General features: G+C 42.9%; 1 protein-coding gene across 1 annotated transcript in view; it reads left to right on the top strand.

Moving 5' to 3' along the window:
* The window catches only part of LOC133771981 (guanine nucleotide-binding protein G(q) subunit alpha), a 312920-nt gene that overhangs the window by 226480 nt on the left and 70360 nt on the right, over nucleotides 1–16080 (top strand). The window contains exon 4 of the mRNA XM_062208448.1: nucleotides 14312–14440. Within this exon, the coding sequence (XP_062064432.1) occupies nucleotides 14312–14440 (129 nt within the window). The remainder of the gene's footprint in view (nucleotides 1–14311; nucleotides 14441–16080) is intronic.

Here is a 16080-nt window from a genome sequence, read left to right as displayed (position 1 = left end):
CTAGATTGAAAGTGGAGCAGCTAGGACTTGAACTGGCATTCTGGTATGGGATGCCCATGTTGTGGCCTGCAGCTTAACCCACTGCACCATGACACCAGCCTCTATACCTAATTCTTTTCTTAACCATGTTTCTATACCCAAGTATATAAAACAATTACATGCCCTTATACATTTTAGTATATATCTCTAGACAAATGGAACATTTTCTTACATAGCAAATACTGTAATATTGGGGATGGCGCTATGGCATAGTGGGCTAAGCTGCTGCCTGCAATGCCAGCATCCCATATGGGGGTCAGTTCGAGTCCCGGCTGTTCAACTTCCAATCCAGCTCCCTGCTAATGCACCTGGGAAAGCAGCAGAGAATGTCCCAAGTATTTGGGCCCCTGCACCCACATGGAAGACCCGAAGAAGCTCCTGGCTGCTGGCTTCAGCCTGGCCCACCTCTGCCTTTGGGGCCACTTGGGGAGTGAACCAGCAGATGGAAGACCTCTCTCTTTGTCTCTCCCTCTGTAACTCTGCCTTTCAAATAAATAATTTTTTTTTAAAGTAATGTTATACCCCAAATGAATAATCAGCCTTTTTCATTCTATACCCAGTTCATATTTAAATTTCCTAAATTCTTCTAGAATGTATTTTAGTGATGGTTGATTTTAATACTAAACATTGCATTTAGTTTTATCTCTTAAGATTCTTTTCATACAGTAGAGACCCATTTTGCATTTTACTGGCTTGTTGAAAAGACTAGTCTGGATTGCCTAATTGCTTCTCACAGGACGATTTAGCATGCTTCTCTGTTTCATGGATCTACTAAGAAATGTAAGTTGCATTCAAATACTTGTTTAGATTCAAGTTGAGCATTGTGACTAGCAGCCATTAGAAGGGATGTTGCCTGCTGGTTCACCATGGTTGGTGAGGTTAAAACAGACCACAGTGCCAGAGAGCATCACCTTGCATGGTAAAGCTACATTTTTTTCTCTTGCTGTGCTTACTTTGTCGCTGAGCAGTCCCCAAGTCCCCATCAGCTCTTTACCTAAAGCTTTTAATTCCAACTGATAATTCTTGCCAGATTCAGTAATTCCATTAGGATTTATAAAGGAATGATATTCTACTCGTGTCAGTTGGTCTACGTTGGCATCCTGTGCAGTATGTTCTCTCCTCAACTGGTGCTGTTTGATTACCCTGAAATAGATTTACTATTGAAAAGGTGTATGTTCCAGTTTTCTGTTTAAAATCAGCAATCTGTTGCATGGAATAAATGAAATGGTGGCCATACAATTTGTCATTGAAAGCAGGTCACTTTGAGAAGGAAGGGGAACAGATGTTTAGCCTGGTGCTTAAAATGCCTACATCCTACATCAAAGAACCTGGGTTTGAGGCCCGGCTCTTGATTCCTGACTCCAGCTTCCTGCCAAGGCAGACCCTGGTGGGCAGCCGTGATGGCTTTAAATAAATTGGTTCCTGCCACCCATGTAGGAGAACAGGATGGAGTTCCTGGTTCCTGGCTTTGGCCTGGTGCAAACCTGGTTGCTGCAGCTATTTGGGGAGTTAGCCAGCTGTCTGTCTGTCTGTCTCTTTCTATCCATCTCCCTCTCTCCCTTTCCTCCACTTTGCACCTCAGTTGGTCTCAAATAACTCAATAAAAATTTTTTAAAATACAATTGCACTGAAATAGTAAGCATAAATTGATACTCTGCAGGACAAGCAGGAACCTGTGGTCAGCTTAGCTAAATGGAATGTAGGAAGGCTGATTAGTTGGTTTGTTTGCTTCCTTTATTTTCTCCAGAGTGCTCTGTTTACTTCAAGGGAGGTGGATCAGCAGACTCCTGCCTGTCGTAGGAGGGTTGTAGATGGAATCCTGAGTCAGTTTGCCCTGTGTTTCTGATCACTTTCAGGGATGGTTTAGTGTTTTTGATAGATCAGTGCCCAAGCAGTGTGGCCAGCCTGCCTTAATCCCACTGTGCCAGGAAGCCATAGTATCAGTGTCCCCCTTTTATACCTCGCTTCAGTAGCAGGCACTTCGCCTTTTCTTTAGCCAGGGGTAAGACCTTTGGCATCCTGACTTCATTGCCTGCTGTCCCATGCGTTTCTCCGGTGTGGTGGCAGCAGATGCTCTGTGAGCTGCAGAGTGCTGGCCAGGACGCAGGTCCCACACTCACATTACCGAGTCCCGACACTGAATTCCTTTCTGTGTGTTTGAGGTAGCTGTTACCCCTGCCCCTTTCTGACTTTAGTTGTGTACATTTCCCTGGAGTATCTTCAGTACTTTCTGGCGCCACTTTCTCAAGCCGTTGTTTGTGTAATTAAAATAAAACATACTTCATTGATATTCCAGACCCAATTTCTTATACCCTAAAGTGTTGCCATCTTACAGAAATCTTTGAAGTTAGACCTAGCTTCTCTAAGCGCTGTCTCTACGATGGTTCTTTGGCTTGGATTTCGGGGACGTCTTGATATCCAGTGTCTAAGCAGTGTGAGCATCAGGGCTTGCGGTGCACAGCTACTTAGAGCATGCAGCATAGCCCTCTTCTCTCCAGAACCCTGCTGCTTGTGAGATCCACACAAGCCACTTGCCGAGAACACTGAGAAAAAGGCCAAGCATGCCTCTCATCATTTAGGATGAACTCCTATCTATCCATCCTTCAGGACCAAACATCAAAGACAGTCGGTCACTATGTCATCTCTGGCATCACTTCATACCTGTCTCTGTTGTATCTGCCACCATGTGTACATAAATGTCACTCTCGCTACCCTCAGTGTCTGACCATCACAAATGATTGTTCCATCAATAGTAAATGAGTAATTTCTACTGTTTCAGTGGTGTGATTAGGCTGTTACATGTTTGACTGTTATAGGTGAACTTTGAAGATTCAGAGCTGAAGGTACTTAAGTGTTTTTTATTACCGCTTTTAAAGGTCTGGGATGTGACAAGCTCTGATATCAAAAACAAATAACTGCTGTTTACTGAACACTTACTGTATGTTACATTCTTTGCTCATTTGCATTCATTATTTCTTTTAATCCTCAAAGAACACCCACAGTGGCAAGTATTTCTTATCTCCATCTAATGGAGGAGAAAACCAGATCAGAGAAACATTGAGTACCTTATCTAAGGTCACACAATTAATAAGTGATAGGAGGAGTTGAATCCATATTTGCTTATTATATAGCCTAAGATTTTAACCAGTGTGAAATACAGCCTCACGGAGGGTGACAGATAGAATGATTGATTGATTGATAATCGACAGTTGTTAGGTAGATACCCAGATGATAGACTAATGAAGATCAGCATTTTACAAGTCACTTACCATGAAAGATATAAATTGTTTATTTAAAAAAAATGCTGTCACTAGGTAGTTTTATATTTATAAGATTTTATAAGGGAAATTATATCAAATTTATTGGAAAATCAACTTGTTGGCTTTTGGTTATTATTAAAGAAAACTTAGCCATGTTTACCTGAGCATCTGTTATTCATATTAGCGTGGAAACTATTCTAAGTCACAGATAATTCAGAAATATTATTCCTTTACTTTAGCTCTCAGTCTTTATCTGTACCACACACACTCTACCCAATTGCTTTACTGGAACCAGTATTGTGGACATAATAAGATAGTTTGAGTTTCCCTCTTTCTGCTTTGTTTAGCTAACATAATAAGCAATCAGATGGTACAAAGAACAGACAGCAATGGTAGAAATAAGGAGATGGGAAGTTCCAGAAAATGGAAAAACAGTTGGGGATAAGTTTGCAGTTGGCTTTAGTTTGATACATTCTTCCAGTTCTATTTAATTTGAGAATAAAATACATCCTAACATCCTGCAGAGTTTTATAGATTCCTTTATTAACTTTTTTGTTATTGATAGAAGCCCAAGGGCTCTGAATATCTTTACATAAAGAGCACAATAAACAGATGGCTGTAAGTTTGCTGTTTTTTCCCGGGGTGGGGGAGGGGTTCACCACCTGCTTTCATATGCTGAGACATTAGGTCAGATGAGTTCACTGCCCACAGTACCACAAGCTCCTTGACGTTAGCCAGAGAGCACAAATTTCAATCACATTGTCACAGAGTGAGGAAACTTACTGCAGGCTTTGACGAAAGACTGCCGGAATCCTAATCTCACTTTCCTGAAGTCCCCTCGAAGGACTTCACTGAAAGTCAGCATTACTATTTACCTCTAACCTCACGCTAAATCTCTAATGTCAGATCATGACCATGACATGGAAATGCAGACACAGGGGCTGGTTTTGTGGCATAGCTGGTTCAACCACCACCTTTGACATCAGCATCCCCTTTGAGCACCTGGCCATGTCCGGGCTGCTCTACTTCCCGATGCAGCTTTCACTGCCTAGGGAAGCAGTGGAAGATGGCCCAAGTTCTTGGACCCCTGTCATGTATGTGGGAAATTCCAGGCTCCCTTGCTTTGGCTTAGCCCAGCCCTGACTGTTGTGGCCATTTAGAGGGCAAACCAGTAGATGGAAAATTCTCCCTCCCTCTCTCTTTCTGTCTCTATCTCTCCTTTCTTCCTGTAACTCTGGCTTTCAAGTAAATAAATATTTTAAACAAGAAAAAGGAGCAGGAGTGATTTCAGAGGTAGGTTGGTACATCATACTGGTTAAGGATAACTCCTTCTTGAGGGGGTGCTGTGCTGAAATGTTGCTGACTAATGAGTCAAACACTGGAACCCATTAGCTTGCTGGTTTGGCTCTTGCAGCCATCCTGACTTTGCTTTGGTGATTTTTTTTTTTAACGTTGAAGCGTAATGCAGGCTTTGGAAAGCACGCAAGACCATTGCATGGGGAGAATGCTGGGTCAAGATCCAGCTGAAGAAGGAGTTCCCTCTGCTGTTCACCACCTCTGGGGCTTTGCCTCAGAAGCCTCACTCGGACTTGGGCTGTAAAGAGTAATCTTCAAACTTCCAACTTCTGAAGTCCTTTCATTCCCTTACTGTACACTGCCTTTATCTGAGAAATTATTATTATCCAATGCAGCCAAGTGAAAACTGGGCACCCCTAAATTTACCTGGAAATAGAATGAACAGGGAAATTATCCTCCCTGTGGTTAAATACTAAAAATTCCATCTTGCTCTCTGAAGAGTGTTGATTTTGAATGTTTGCTCTTTTTAAAGAACAACAGTAATTGCATGGGTGTCTTTTTTTTTTTTTTTTTCACTTGAGTGACATGTTTACTTGTATTCTTGTTTTGTTATCTGGCAGACCATATCTCCTAAAACATGCATACAAAACAAATAAGAAAAGAACCTGCCTTTGTCTTCCACAGTGAGCCTGGATGAGTCGAAAAGGTGGTCTTTATTTCCTGCTTTTCAGAATGCTCCAAGCTCATAGGGGTAAAAAAATGGGCCTAGATGTGTTTAATTACTCTCTAACCTGCAGTTCAAACCAGGGAAAAGGGCTGGACCTGGCCCATCTGCGGAGGACTAGCCAGCCAAGAGACGGGCTTCAATTTGTCAGCTTGCTATTTGCTCATATTTTATTGAAACCTTTGCATATTCAGTTGTTTGACGTCTTTTTTATAGTCATTTCCACAGTCCTTATTCAGGATGATACTGTAGCCTGCTAAAACAAGGGATGCTATCACTATTGGTCTGGGCTTAGCAAACCTATCAGCCAAATTCAGCTCTCTGCTGATTTTGTAAGCAAAGCATTCCTGGAGCACAGCCACATGCATTGGTTTATGTATTGTTGACTTGCTTTTGCACCTGGTAGCAGAGTCAGATAGTTGCAATAGAGACCACATGACCCATGAAGCCTAATATTTACTATCTGTTTTTCACACACTCTTTCAAACCCCTTCTCTAGAAGAAGAATGCATAGTGAAAAGCAACTAGAAGTCCTCATTCACCATTTGATGGGGAAACCTGGCTTAAGACTCTACTGTTCTGAATTAACCCAGAGATTAGTTTTAGAGTACTGAAGGATGGCTGGTCTGCATTCCTTCAGCAATCCTCCAGAACTGCTGCTTTTCATAATGAGCTTTCTGCTAGGAAGTGAGCAGCAGAGAGCTCTAGATCATATTCCCTGGCAGTTACCTCTAAATATCATGCAGGAATGTGTAATACTAATCGTGTCGGAAATAACCAGAAATGTCTGTTGAGTTGATTTGGCCCTTGAGAGCAAGAATATGTGTCTCTTATGAGGAGTCTTCTAAAAGTTCATAGAAAATGAGTATCATGGGAAAACTACAAGTGGGCAGGCAGTTAATTTGTGTGTGTGAAAGTAGATCTTTCTGTTTATGGAGAGTGTAATGAAATTTAACCATGACAGCTGAAGCAAAAGAAAGACTGACAGCCTTTTATAAGAGCCTAAGAGACATGTACCTAACTAGATGACAGCCCCACCTCCAGTCACAAGTGAGCCAAGGAACCTTGCTATCCTCAGCTTGCTTTCTGATTCCCTGCCTACCAAGCAACCTTAAGACACTGATTGGCCAACTGATGTTCTTGTTTGTTACCACTGTTATCTGTTCCGTTTAATGAGCTGAATTTTGATCTCTACCTAGTTCAGGTTAGCATGACCAGCTTCCCAGATCTGATCACCCTTTTGAAAATGAAGGTTCTTTTCCTCTTGAAACAGTGCCCGAGTTTAATGTGACCTGACTGTGGTGGGCCCACTCGCATCACAGACCAGTTCTGGGAGGGCTCCAGGCTGCAATCCCTGGAGCCCCACTTTGTGACCTACCTTGTTTCTACATCGTAGTGTAGTTGTTTGAGCACCTGTATCTTCATAAGAGTATGTGTGTCCTTTTTTTTTTTTTTTTTTTTTATTCCTTTGTGGTTCACTCTGAGGGGTATGCATAGTGCCTCATTTGATCTTGCTTGTTGCAGGGTTGCAATAACAGCTGTAAAATGAATGAGTAATAAAAGAAGAAGGAAATTGTCTGCCTTTCCTACTTTCTTCTCATCTCTGTTTTCTGACTGTTCAGATCCATTCTGGATACCCAATATAACTCATCACCCACCCCCCACTCGGCCACAGCTTCTTTGCAGTATTCTCCAGTGACCAGGTTCATAATCATCTTTCCCTTCTTACAGCATTCATACTTAGCAGCTCACAATTTGTCACTTAATTATTTCTTAATTGATTCATTTCTGCTATCTTTGTTTCCCAGGTAGTCTGATGTCCTAAGGGCACAGAATATATTTTAACGTTCCAGCCTCCACTCTCTCCAACACACGTACTGTGTTAGAGTTTCACATATAATGGATTCTCAATAAACGTGTAAAGTAACTAAATTCAGTACTGCCATTGCATTTCAAGATAGGCAGACTAAAGTTAAAACCAGTCTTCTGAAACTTCTTGCTTTGTTTTAGAAATGTATCAGCATTAGTCAATAGCTTTAAAAGTTATTATATAAAAGATGAATAACAAAGCCCAGAAAGCAGATTGAAAAAGATCTCTTTTCTCTCTCCCATTGTCATTTTGTTTGTTTTTAATTACAAGGTCAATTTATTTCTTTGAGCAACTCACTGGAGAATCTGTTGCTGGGTGTGCAGCCCAGGCCCTGGCCCCTGGCCCTGGGTCTGCCTGGTGGACATGCAGTAGCCTGGCCTCTCCCCAGCTGGCACTGGCAGTCTCTTCATGGTACCCTTTGGAACAGCTCTTCCCCATATAAGATTTGTATGGTACTCTTTACCAAATGCAGAGATCTGGGTTTAATTTTTAATATCTGATTTTTTTTTTTTTTTGACAGGCAGAGTGGACAGTGAGAGAGAGACAGAGAGAAAGGTCTTCCTTTTTGCCATTGGTTCACCCTCCAGTGGCCGCCACGGTAGGCGCGCTGCGGCCGGCGCATCACGCCGATCCAATGGCAGGAGCCAGGTGCTTCTCCTGGTCTCCCATAGGGTGTAGGGCCCAAGCACTTGGGCCATCCTCCACTGCACTCCCTGGCCACAGCAGAGAGCTGGCCTGGAAGAAGGGCAACCAGGACAGGATCAGTGCCCTGACCGGGACTAGAACCCGGTGTGCCGGCGCCGCAAGGCGGAGGATTAGCCTAGTGAGCCACGGCGCCGGCCTTAAAATCTGATTTTCTTGATTGGTTTTACCCCCTTAGACTTCTCTTTGATCCTAAAGAATAGTCTGTAACCTGTAACCCTCCTGCTACCACCAGGTAATCTTTGTTTTAACCTTGAATTTCTTAGTAAGAGCAAATAACGTCTGATGAACGGATACCTGTCATAAATGCTGTAGCTCTTTGCACTCCAGTCATACCGTGCCAGGTACTAAAGAGGAAAATGGGAAGTCAATTTGCCCTGAGCCAAATGCACATGTTCAGGAGATGGAAGTGTTTGTGTAATGAGTAATCCGTGCAGCTAACCAACCTAACCAGATTACCACAGGGCTTGTATCTGCAGCAGGATCTGCCAGATGACTGAGGGACGTGGGTGGGTCATGGCATTAAAACCTCCACTTGACTCTCCCCTGGGGTATCAGTTTTGCAGAACTGTTACTTCTCCGTTTTTTAAAAGCATTCACTTTTTTTTTTTTTTTTTTTTCACTTTGGATGGTTGTGGACATGCAGCAACCATATAATAACTGTGTGGTTCTGTTTTTCTCCTTAGCTTCCTCTGCTTCTGACAGTGTCAAATACAGTCTCATGGCACAATCTAGCTTTTAATTCCCTGGAGTCTGGTCCTCTCACAATGAGGTCTTCTGAATTTTTTTTTTTTAATGAAGTTGACCTAGTTTTTCTAACCTTCTTTTCAATAACTAAAAATGTGAAAACCTACCCAAAATCTTTATCTGTGCCATAGTTTCATCTTAATATTGGACTTGAACTACAGATATTCAGTGCATCCTGTCCATGGGAAAACCTGCATGTATTGAGCCCCCAGCCCTCAATATATAACCCACAGCAAGCAGGTTGAAGACCCCAAGATGCTGTTTTCATTTATCTTGTTGTATTTAGTAGAATTGTCAGAGATGTCTTTTTCTTTTTTTTTTTTTTTTCACTTTTTTAAAGATTTATTTATTTATTTGAGAGGCAGAGGGAGAGAGAGAGAGATCTTCTATCCGCTGAATCACTCCCCAGATGGCCACAAGGGCCAGAGCTGGACTGATCAGGAGCCAGGAGCTCCCTCTGGGTCTCTCACATGGGTTCAGGGGCCCAAGGACTTGGGCCATCTTCCACTGCTTTCCCAGGCCATAGTAGAGAGCTGGATAGGAAGTAAGCAGCTGGGACTAGAACCAGCACCCATATGGGATGCCGGCACTGCAGGCGGCAGAATTACCCACCACACCACAGCACTAGCCCCAGAGATATCTTTTTCTACTTTTCCCACAGACACTTTAATTTTTGGTGTAATTTCTGAGGACTATATACCTCTTAACTGTTTTAAAATATTTTAACCCCACCTGTAATATAATATGTTTTGCTTGTGAAATCATATCTCTTAATTTTATTTCATGTTTTCTTCTTTTTCACAAAAACAGTGCTCTCGAATTTTTAATGTCTATGCTATTCTTGGTTTAGATTTCTTTTTTTTAAAGATTTATTTTATTTATTTGAAAGAGTTACAGAGAGAGGTAGAGGTAGAGAAAGAGGTCTTCCATCCACTGGTTCACTCCCCAGATGGCCACAACGGCCAGAGCTGCGCTGATCCGGAGCCAGGAGCCAGGAGCCAGGAGCTTCTTCCGGGTCTCCCACGTGGGTGCAGGGGCCCAAGCATTTGGGCCATCTTCTGCTTTCCTAGGCCACAGCAGAGAGCTGGATCGGAAGAGGAGCAGCCGGGACTAGAACCGGCACCCATATGGGATGTCAACACTTCAGGCCAAGGCTTTAACCTGTTGTGCCACAGTGCCAGCCCTTTGGTTTAGATTTCAATCACCCTCTGGTCATAGATAATGGATTGTATTTTTCTTTTTATTTTAAAAAGACATTTGAATTCTCGCTGCATGTCAAATTGGAGCATGAACTAAATTTGAGGGTTACCTCAAAACCGTTGCTGACAAACTGTTGTCAGAATTGTGGTGCAGAAGCAGGCATTTGGTCTAGCAGGTAAGACATGAATTAAGATGCCCGGGTCCCATGTCAGAGTACCTGGGTTGGAGTCTTGGCTCTGACTTCTGACATCAGCTTCCTGCAAACGCAGACGCCGCGAGGCAGCAGATGATGACTCAGATGGTAGAGTCCCTGCCACTTAGGTGGGAGACCCGGATTGAGTTTGTGGCTCCCGACTTCAGCCTGGTCGAACTTGGGCCGTTGTGGACATTGTGGTGAAGTAGTAGAGAGGAACACTTGCTCGTTCGTTCTCTCTCTATCTCCGTGTGTCTGTGTCTATGTCTCTCTGCCTCTCAGATAATTGAAAACATTAGTTAATTAAGAAACAGTTGGGGCTGGCACCATGGCTCACTTGGCTAATCCTCCACCTGTGGCCACATCCCATATGGGCGCCAGGTTCTAGTCCCGGTTGCTCCTCTTCCAGTCCAGCTCTCTGCTGTGGCCCAGGAAGGCAGTGGAGGATGGCCCATGTGCTTGGGCTCCTGCACCGGCATGGGAGACCAGGAAGAAGCACCTGGCTCCTGGCTTCGGATATGGCGCAGCACCGGCTGTAGTGGCCATTTGGGGAGTGAACCAACGGAAGGAAGACCTTTCTCTCTGTCTCTCCCTCACTGTCTATAACTCTACCTGTCAAATAAATAAAAAATAAAATAAAGTAAAATAAAAAACTGGAATGTTTTTAAAACTTACCTAAGAGAGAAATACCATATTTGATTTGGGTGTATTATTTTAATGAAATTGAAGCTTCTGTCATATATTTTTAATCATTTGAAGTAGAAGACTATACCATACTTCTGATTTTCTTATTTTTTAAATATTTATTTATTTATTTATTTGAAAGGCAGAGTTACAGAGGAGCAGAGGCAGAGAGAGAGAGAGAGGTCTTCCATGCACTGATTCACTCCCCAAATGGCCACAAATGCTGGAACTGGGCTTGATCTGAAGCCAGGAGCCAGAAGCTTCTTCTGGGTTCCCCATGCGAGTGAAGGGTCCAAGTACTTGAGCCATCTTCTACTGCTTTCCCAGGCCATAGCAGCAGCCAGCTCTCGAAACGTTGCTCATATGGGATGCCAGCACTGCAGGTGGCAGCTTTACCCACTACGCCACAGCCCTGATTTTCTTATTTCTGTAGCTAGAGATGATCCTGATGTTAAATGTATAAGGAGTTTAGCCATTACAAGATATAAACTAATGGGCATGATTTCCAAAGCAGTTCAGTGATGCTGCAGAAGGCTGTTTTGTGGATTATCACTGAGGATTAGAGACCATTCCGTTTCCAGGCAACAACTGCGTCCAGAATATGCACACGCTCGTTCCATCCCTGATAGGTCCCACCACTTCTCTTCTTTATATAACCCTTTTCTTCCCACAAGCTGGTAAACTCCTTGCAGGCAGGAATCAGATTCCATGAGTTCATCTCCTTAGCATCTAGCATAATGTCGTGGTCAACATGTGTTGCTGAGGTCCAAGTAACTGCATTTTGTTCCTTGTGGGCAATGAGTTGTTAAACGTTACTGCATGAGTCTTGTTATTGCCTCACTTTTCACTGAAAACCATCAAAAGCCTATTTCTTCCTTTAAAGAGATACTATCAGCAGTTTCTGTTGGTAAGACACCATCTGCTTGGTTGGCACTAGATAAGAGAGAACTCCAAGGCCTGCAAGTTTGAAGCCGACAGGTAAAACATCGACATGCGGAATTTATCATTCTGTGGCCAGAGCCTAAAGAAGAGCAGGAAGCGCATCTTCTCAATGAAGTTAAACCAGTGATACCTTTCCGTTCTGTGTTGGCTTTAAATTTGTCAGAGACATTTCAATTCAGAATTTAGTTATTACGTAGTGCAGATCAGTAGTCGCCCCAAGAGGTAAATATGTAAAGATGGACAGCTAACAGCCTTCCTGTTACCTTTTTTCCTAAAAGGTATAACCTGCCTTTCTAACCACCGTGGCATTTACCATTAAGTGGTTGAAATTGGGATCATATGCCGAGCACCTGCTGTGTCCCAGGCCTGAACCTAGGTGCTGGTGACAGGCTGTGGACTAGGGTAGTTGGAGCCCTGACCACTGAGTGCAAGAACCATAGCCACCTGGCAAACACATATAGAAAAAAATTTTTAGTCAGTTGTCATATTATCAATTATTAAATGTCTCAGTGCAATGGAAAGTCATTAAATCTCCATGAAGAGATTGGAGTAAGGGGAGTTTCGGTGGCTAAGCCTCCCAGTTTCTAACACACTCTCAAAGATGGCTTATTTCCTGGACACTTTAAGTCCCGTGTATACCATGGGAGCTTTCTCTCCCTGACGTCAGGAGTGAGCTGCTGCCAGCCACTCATTACACATACATTGCCTTGGAAATGTACCTGTGCTCGTCACCATAGCAACACCCTGAGAATGACCTCAGCAGCCACTCCGAATCATTCCTACAAAACAAATTATGGCTATAATTAACTCCCTGAATTTACTCTGTGGTATAAATTTGTTCAGGCCTTGGTGTTTCTTCTCAAAAGGTTAAATGAATGGAATAATCCAACCTGAACCCATCCCCCATCGTCCACCCAAGTTGTCCTTAGAATATGAAATGTACTTTCCACAGGAGCTTCAAGAAATGACAATGCCCAAGTCTTACCATGCGAGACCTCCACCTCTAGGGCAGTGGAATGGCTGTCTTCCCTCAGCAGGTCTGGAGTGCAGCAAGTGCTGTGATGGGACTCTGCAGGCAGGAGCTGTCCACGCTGGCCCCTCCTTCGCGTGAAAAGTGCTTCACAGATTCTCTACAACCACCCAGTCCTCCTCTCAAAGAAAATATTTTTCATGCTCTTTATCTTTGGACAGTGGCATTCAGTGTGTCCCATCTTTTGGGGTGTTTCAGGTTTCTTTCAGTTCTCGATGAGGTGTGTTGGAACTGGCAGAGCTGGATAGAGTTCCTTTCAGCCCATTTCCTTTGTTAAACTAAATTGAAGTTTTTTTTACACCTAGTAAAGTGAGCCTTTCTCTGCCATCCAACTGAGACAAAAGCAAAAAAGCATGTCAAATTTCAAATGCCAGTTACTTTTAAGTTAGTTAGAAATGTGTGGAACACTGGGGCCAGCACTGCAGCTTAGTGGATAAAGCTGCCATCGGCAGTACCAGCATTTCATGTGGGCACTGGTTCAAGTGCCAGCTGCTCCACTTCTTATCCAGCTCCCTGCTAATGTGCCTGGGAAAGTAGTGAAAGATGGCTCAAGTAGTTGGGCCCCTGCACTAATGTGGGAGACCCAGAAGAATCTCCTGGATCCTGGCTTCAGTCTGGGCTAGCACTGGCCACTGTGGCCATTTGGCGAGTGAACTAGTAGATGGAGGATCTCTCTCTCTCTCTCTCTCTCTCTCTCTGCCTTTCAAATAAATGCAATAAATCTTTTAAAAAAAAAAAAGATGATTTTTTTTAAAAGAAAGAAATATATGGAACATCCCTAGTGGCCATTTCTTTGCCATGCGATGTGTTGGTACCTGCACCAAGAACACATAGGACGGAGCCAGGCAGGGTGCAAGAAGTCAAAGTTTGTTCATGTTCTGCTGTTATTTTCTGAACTCTACCGTTGTTGACAAGGAGTGAAAGAAAGACAAGGGGGAGAAAGTGTGTTTAAGTATGAGTGTTAGAAATATTCTGCTTGGCCAGCGCTGCAGCTCAATAGGCTAATCCTCTGCCTATGGCACCAGGACCCCGGGTTCTGGTCCTAGTCGGGGCACCAGATTCTGTCCCAGTTGCTCCTCTTCCAGGCCAGCTCTCTGCTGTGGCCCAGGAGTGCAGTGGAGGAAGGCTCAGGTCCTTGGGCCCTGCACCTGCATGGGAGACCAGGATAAGCACCTGGCTCCTGCCTTTGGATCAGCGTGGTGCACCAGCTGCAGTGGCCATTGTGGGGTGAACCAACGGAAAAGGAAGACCTTTCTCTCTGTCTCTCTCTCACTGTCCACTCTGCCTGTCAAAAAAAAAAAAAAAAAAAAAAGAAAAAGAAATATTCTGCTAACATCTCAGTAGTCCTCTGCATTCACAGAGTGGATCGCTGATCCTTTTATCAGGGTAGGCCTCTAAGCAGTTTTATAGTTGTATACCCTGATTCCCTCACCCTAGTGTGGCTTTCAGGGGGCTAAGTTCATTGTTCTAGATTGGAGAGAAACCATCCAAGGTAGATTACCTTCCTCTGAGTATTCGAACATTGACTTTATTTCTCCCAAACTACTCTTCTGTTTTCTGATCCTTCCATGTCCACAGATGTGTGATGGTGTCACTAACGTTCTCGTTGTGTCTCCTCCTCTAGCTATCTAAATGACTTGGACCGCGTAGCCGACCCTGCCTACCTGCCTACGCAACAAGATGTGCTTAGAGTTCGAGTCCCCACCACAGGGATCATCGAATACCCCTTTGACTTACAAAGTGTCATTTTCAGGTAGTAACTGGGTCCCTAAAATCTACTTCTCAGCTTTTAAGCCTTGAGTACCTTTGTAGAACCCAATGAGTATTGAGATCACGTGTAGACTTTACAACAATGTAGCCTCTGTGAAGTATTGTCATTAGATACACAAATGCCAGGTTCCTGAAAGAGGAAGGAAAAGAGAGATGCACTGGCAAGTCTCTGATTTCAATTTGGGTCATCAGGAAATTAACGAAAACTTAGTTTGCCAGTGATTGATCACAATCAGTTACTCAAACATTAGTCCTAATTTTAACTTTTTTGGAAGTACTTTATGAGGAAAATAGATATATATTGGGAATTATTTAAGATATGACTGATCTTATAACCTTATCAATAATATAAATTCTGTTATTGGAAGCTTTCATGCCAGTGTTTTCTGGAAACCGTGCAGAATTTTTCAATTGCAATAAAAAATAATTTGCTTGAAAAAAATTCAGAGATACTTTAAAAATGTGTTAATTAATCTAGTCTAAATTTATGTAGCAAAATAGATTGAATATATATTTCCTCTTGTTCCTGGTCTGTCTAGTGGTATTTCACAAGAAGTTCCTGATTATTCTTTCTAGATGAGAAAAAGTAAACAATATTTATGTACTTTCATTTAATCTCTATTACACAATCACCCAGTTGTATTTTTGGTTAGAACGCTGACCATGTGATGCTTTGAGAAATGAAGCCATGTGAATATATATCTATCTCTTCGAGTGTAGAGAGTGGAATTCCTCGAGAGGGCCCGTCCCATTGAAGAGGAATGCTTACCATGTCAGCTTATGCAACTGGGGTTATGTAATTGTCAGTCTGCCACGTGGCTGTGATTAGCAGGCCTTACATCATGCCTTGCCACAGCACTGTATTTTACTCCAATAGTCTCTGTACCTGTGATTGAATCTGACGGCCATGTACCCCGTTACGTGACGTAGCCATAAAGTGGGTGCATTTTAGAAGTCTTGCTGACCCTCAGTTTTTCATCTTACAAAATGATCACATTGGACAGTTTGCAGGATTCCTTGTACCACCAGCATTCTGTATAAAGTTTATAACATTTAGAGATGTTTAGTTTGAGACAAAAATTTCTTTCCCCTTATAATCATATCACCATATATTGTCAGAAAACATAGAGCATTTCCTGGAGCATTTCGTTCTCCTCATTTCTTGGCAATTAGCGAGTTCTGAACCCAGATACTGTTACATCTTGTTTTTTCCATATTTTGTGCAGTAGCTTTTAAAGAACATCTTTTTGCCACTGCAGTAAAAATAATGACTTGGAAGTATAATTTCCTGCCACCATCAAAAAGCCTTGTGTGGGGCCTAGTGTGGCAGGATTTCATGGAATGAGAATTTCATGTAAACAAGTGGCATGTTATTCACACAGTGCCATTAGGGAAAACCTAGAATTTTAATATTTGTAGGGCCTCAGAATTCCAGCTTTGATGTCCGTAGTTCACAGAGCTCCCTGAATCCATTGTTTTGCCCCTCAAATGTCTCATCTGCATCGGGAAGTCTTTTAGAAACAGTCACTGGAAGTCCTTGCGTCCCTGGTTTGGGTTCAGTGCTAGGAGGTAGAAAAATACCAGGAGGAGCTGCAGTTTTCAACAAATGCTTAAAGAGCCCAG

Source organism: Lepus europaeus, chromosome 12 (genome assembly GCF_033115175.1).
Source record: "Lepus europaeus isolate LE1 chromosome 12, mLepTim1.pri, whole genome shotgun sequence".
Lineage (NCBI taxonomy): Eukaryota > Metazoa > Chordata > Mammalia > Lagomorpha > Leporidae > Lepus > Lepus europaeus.
The sequence above is the reverse complement of the archived record's forward strand: the minus strand, read 5'-3'. Positions and strand labels throughout refer to the sequence as shown.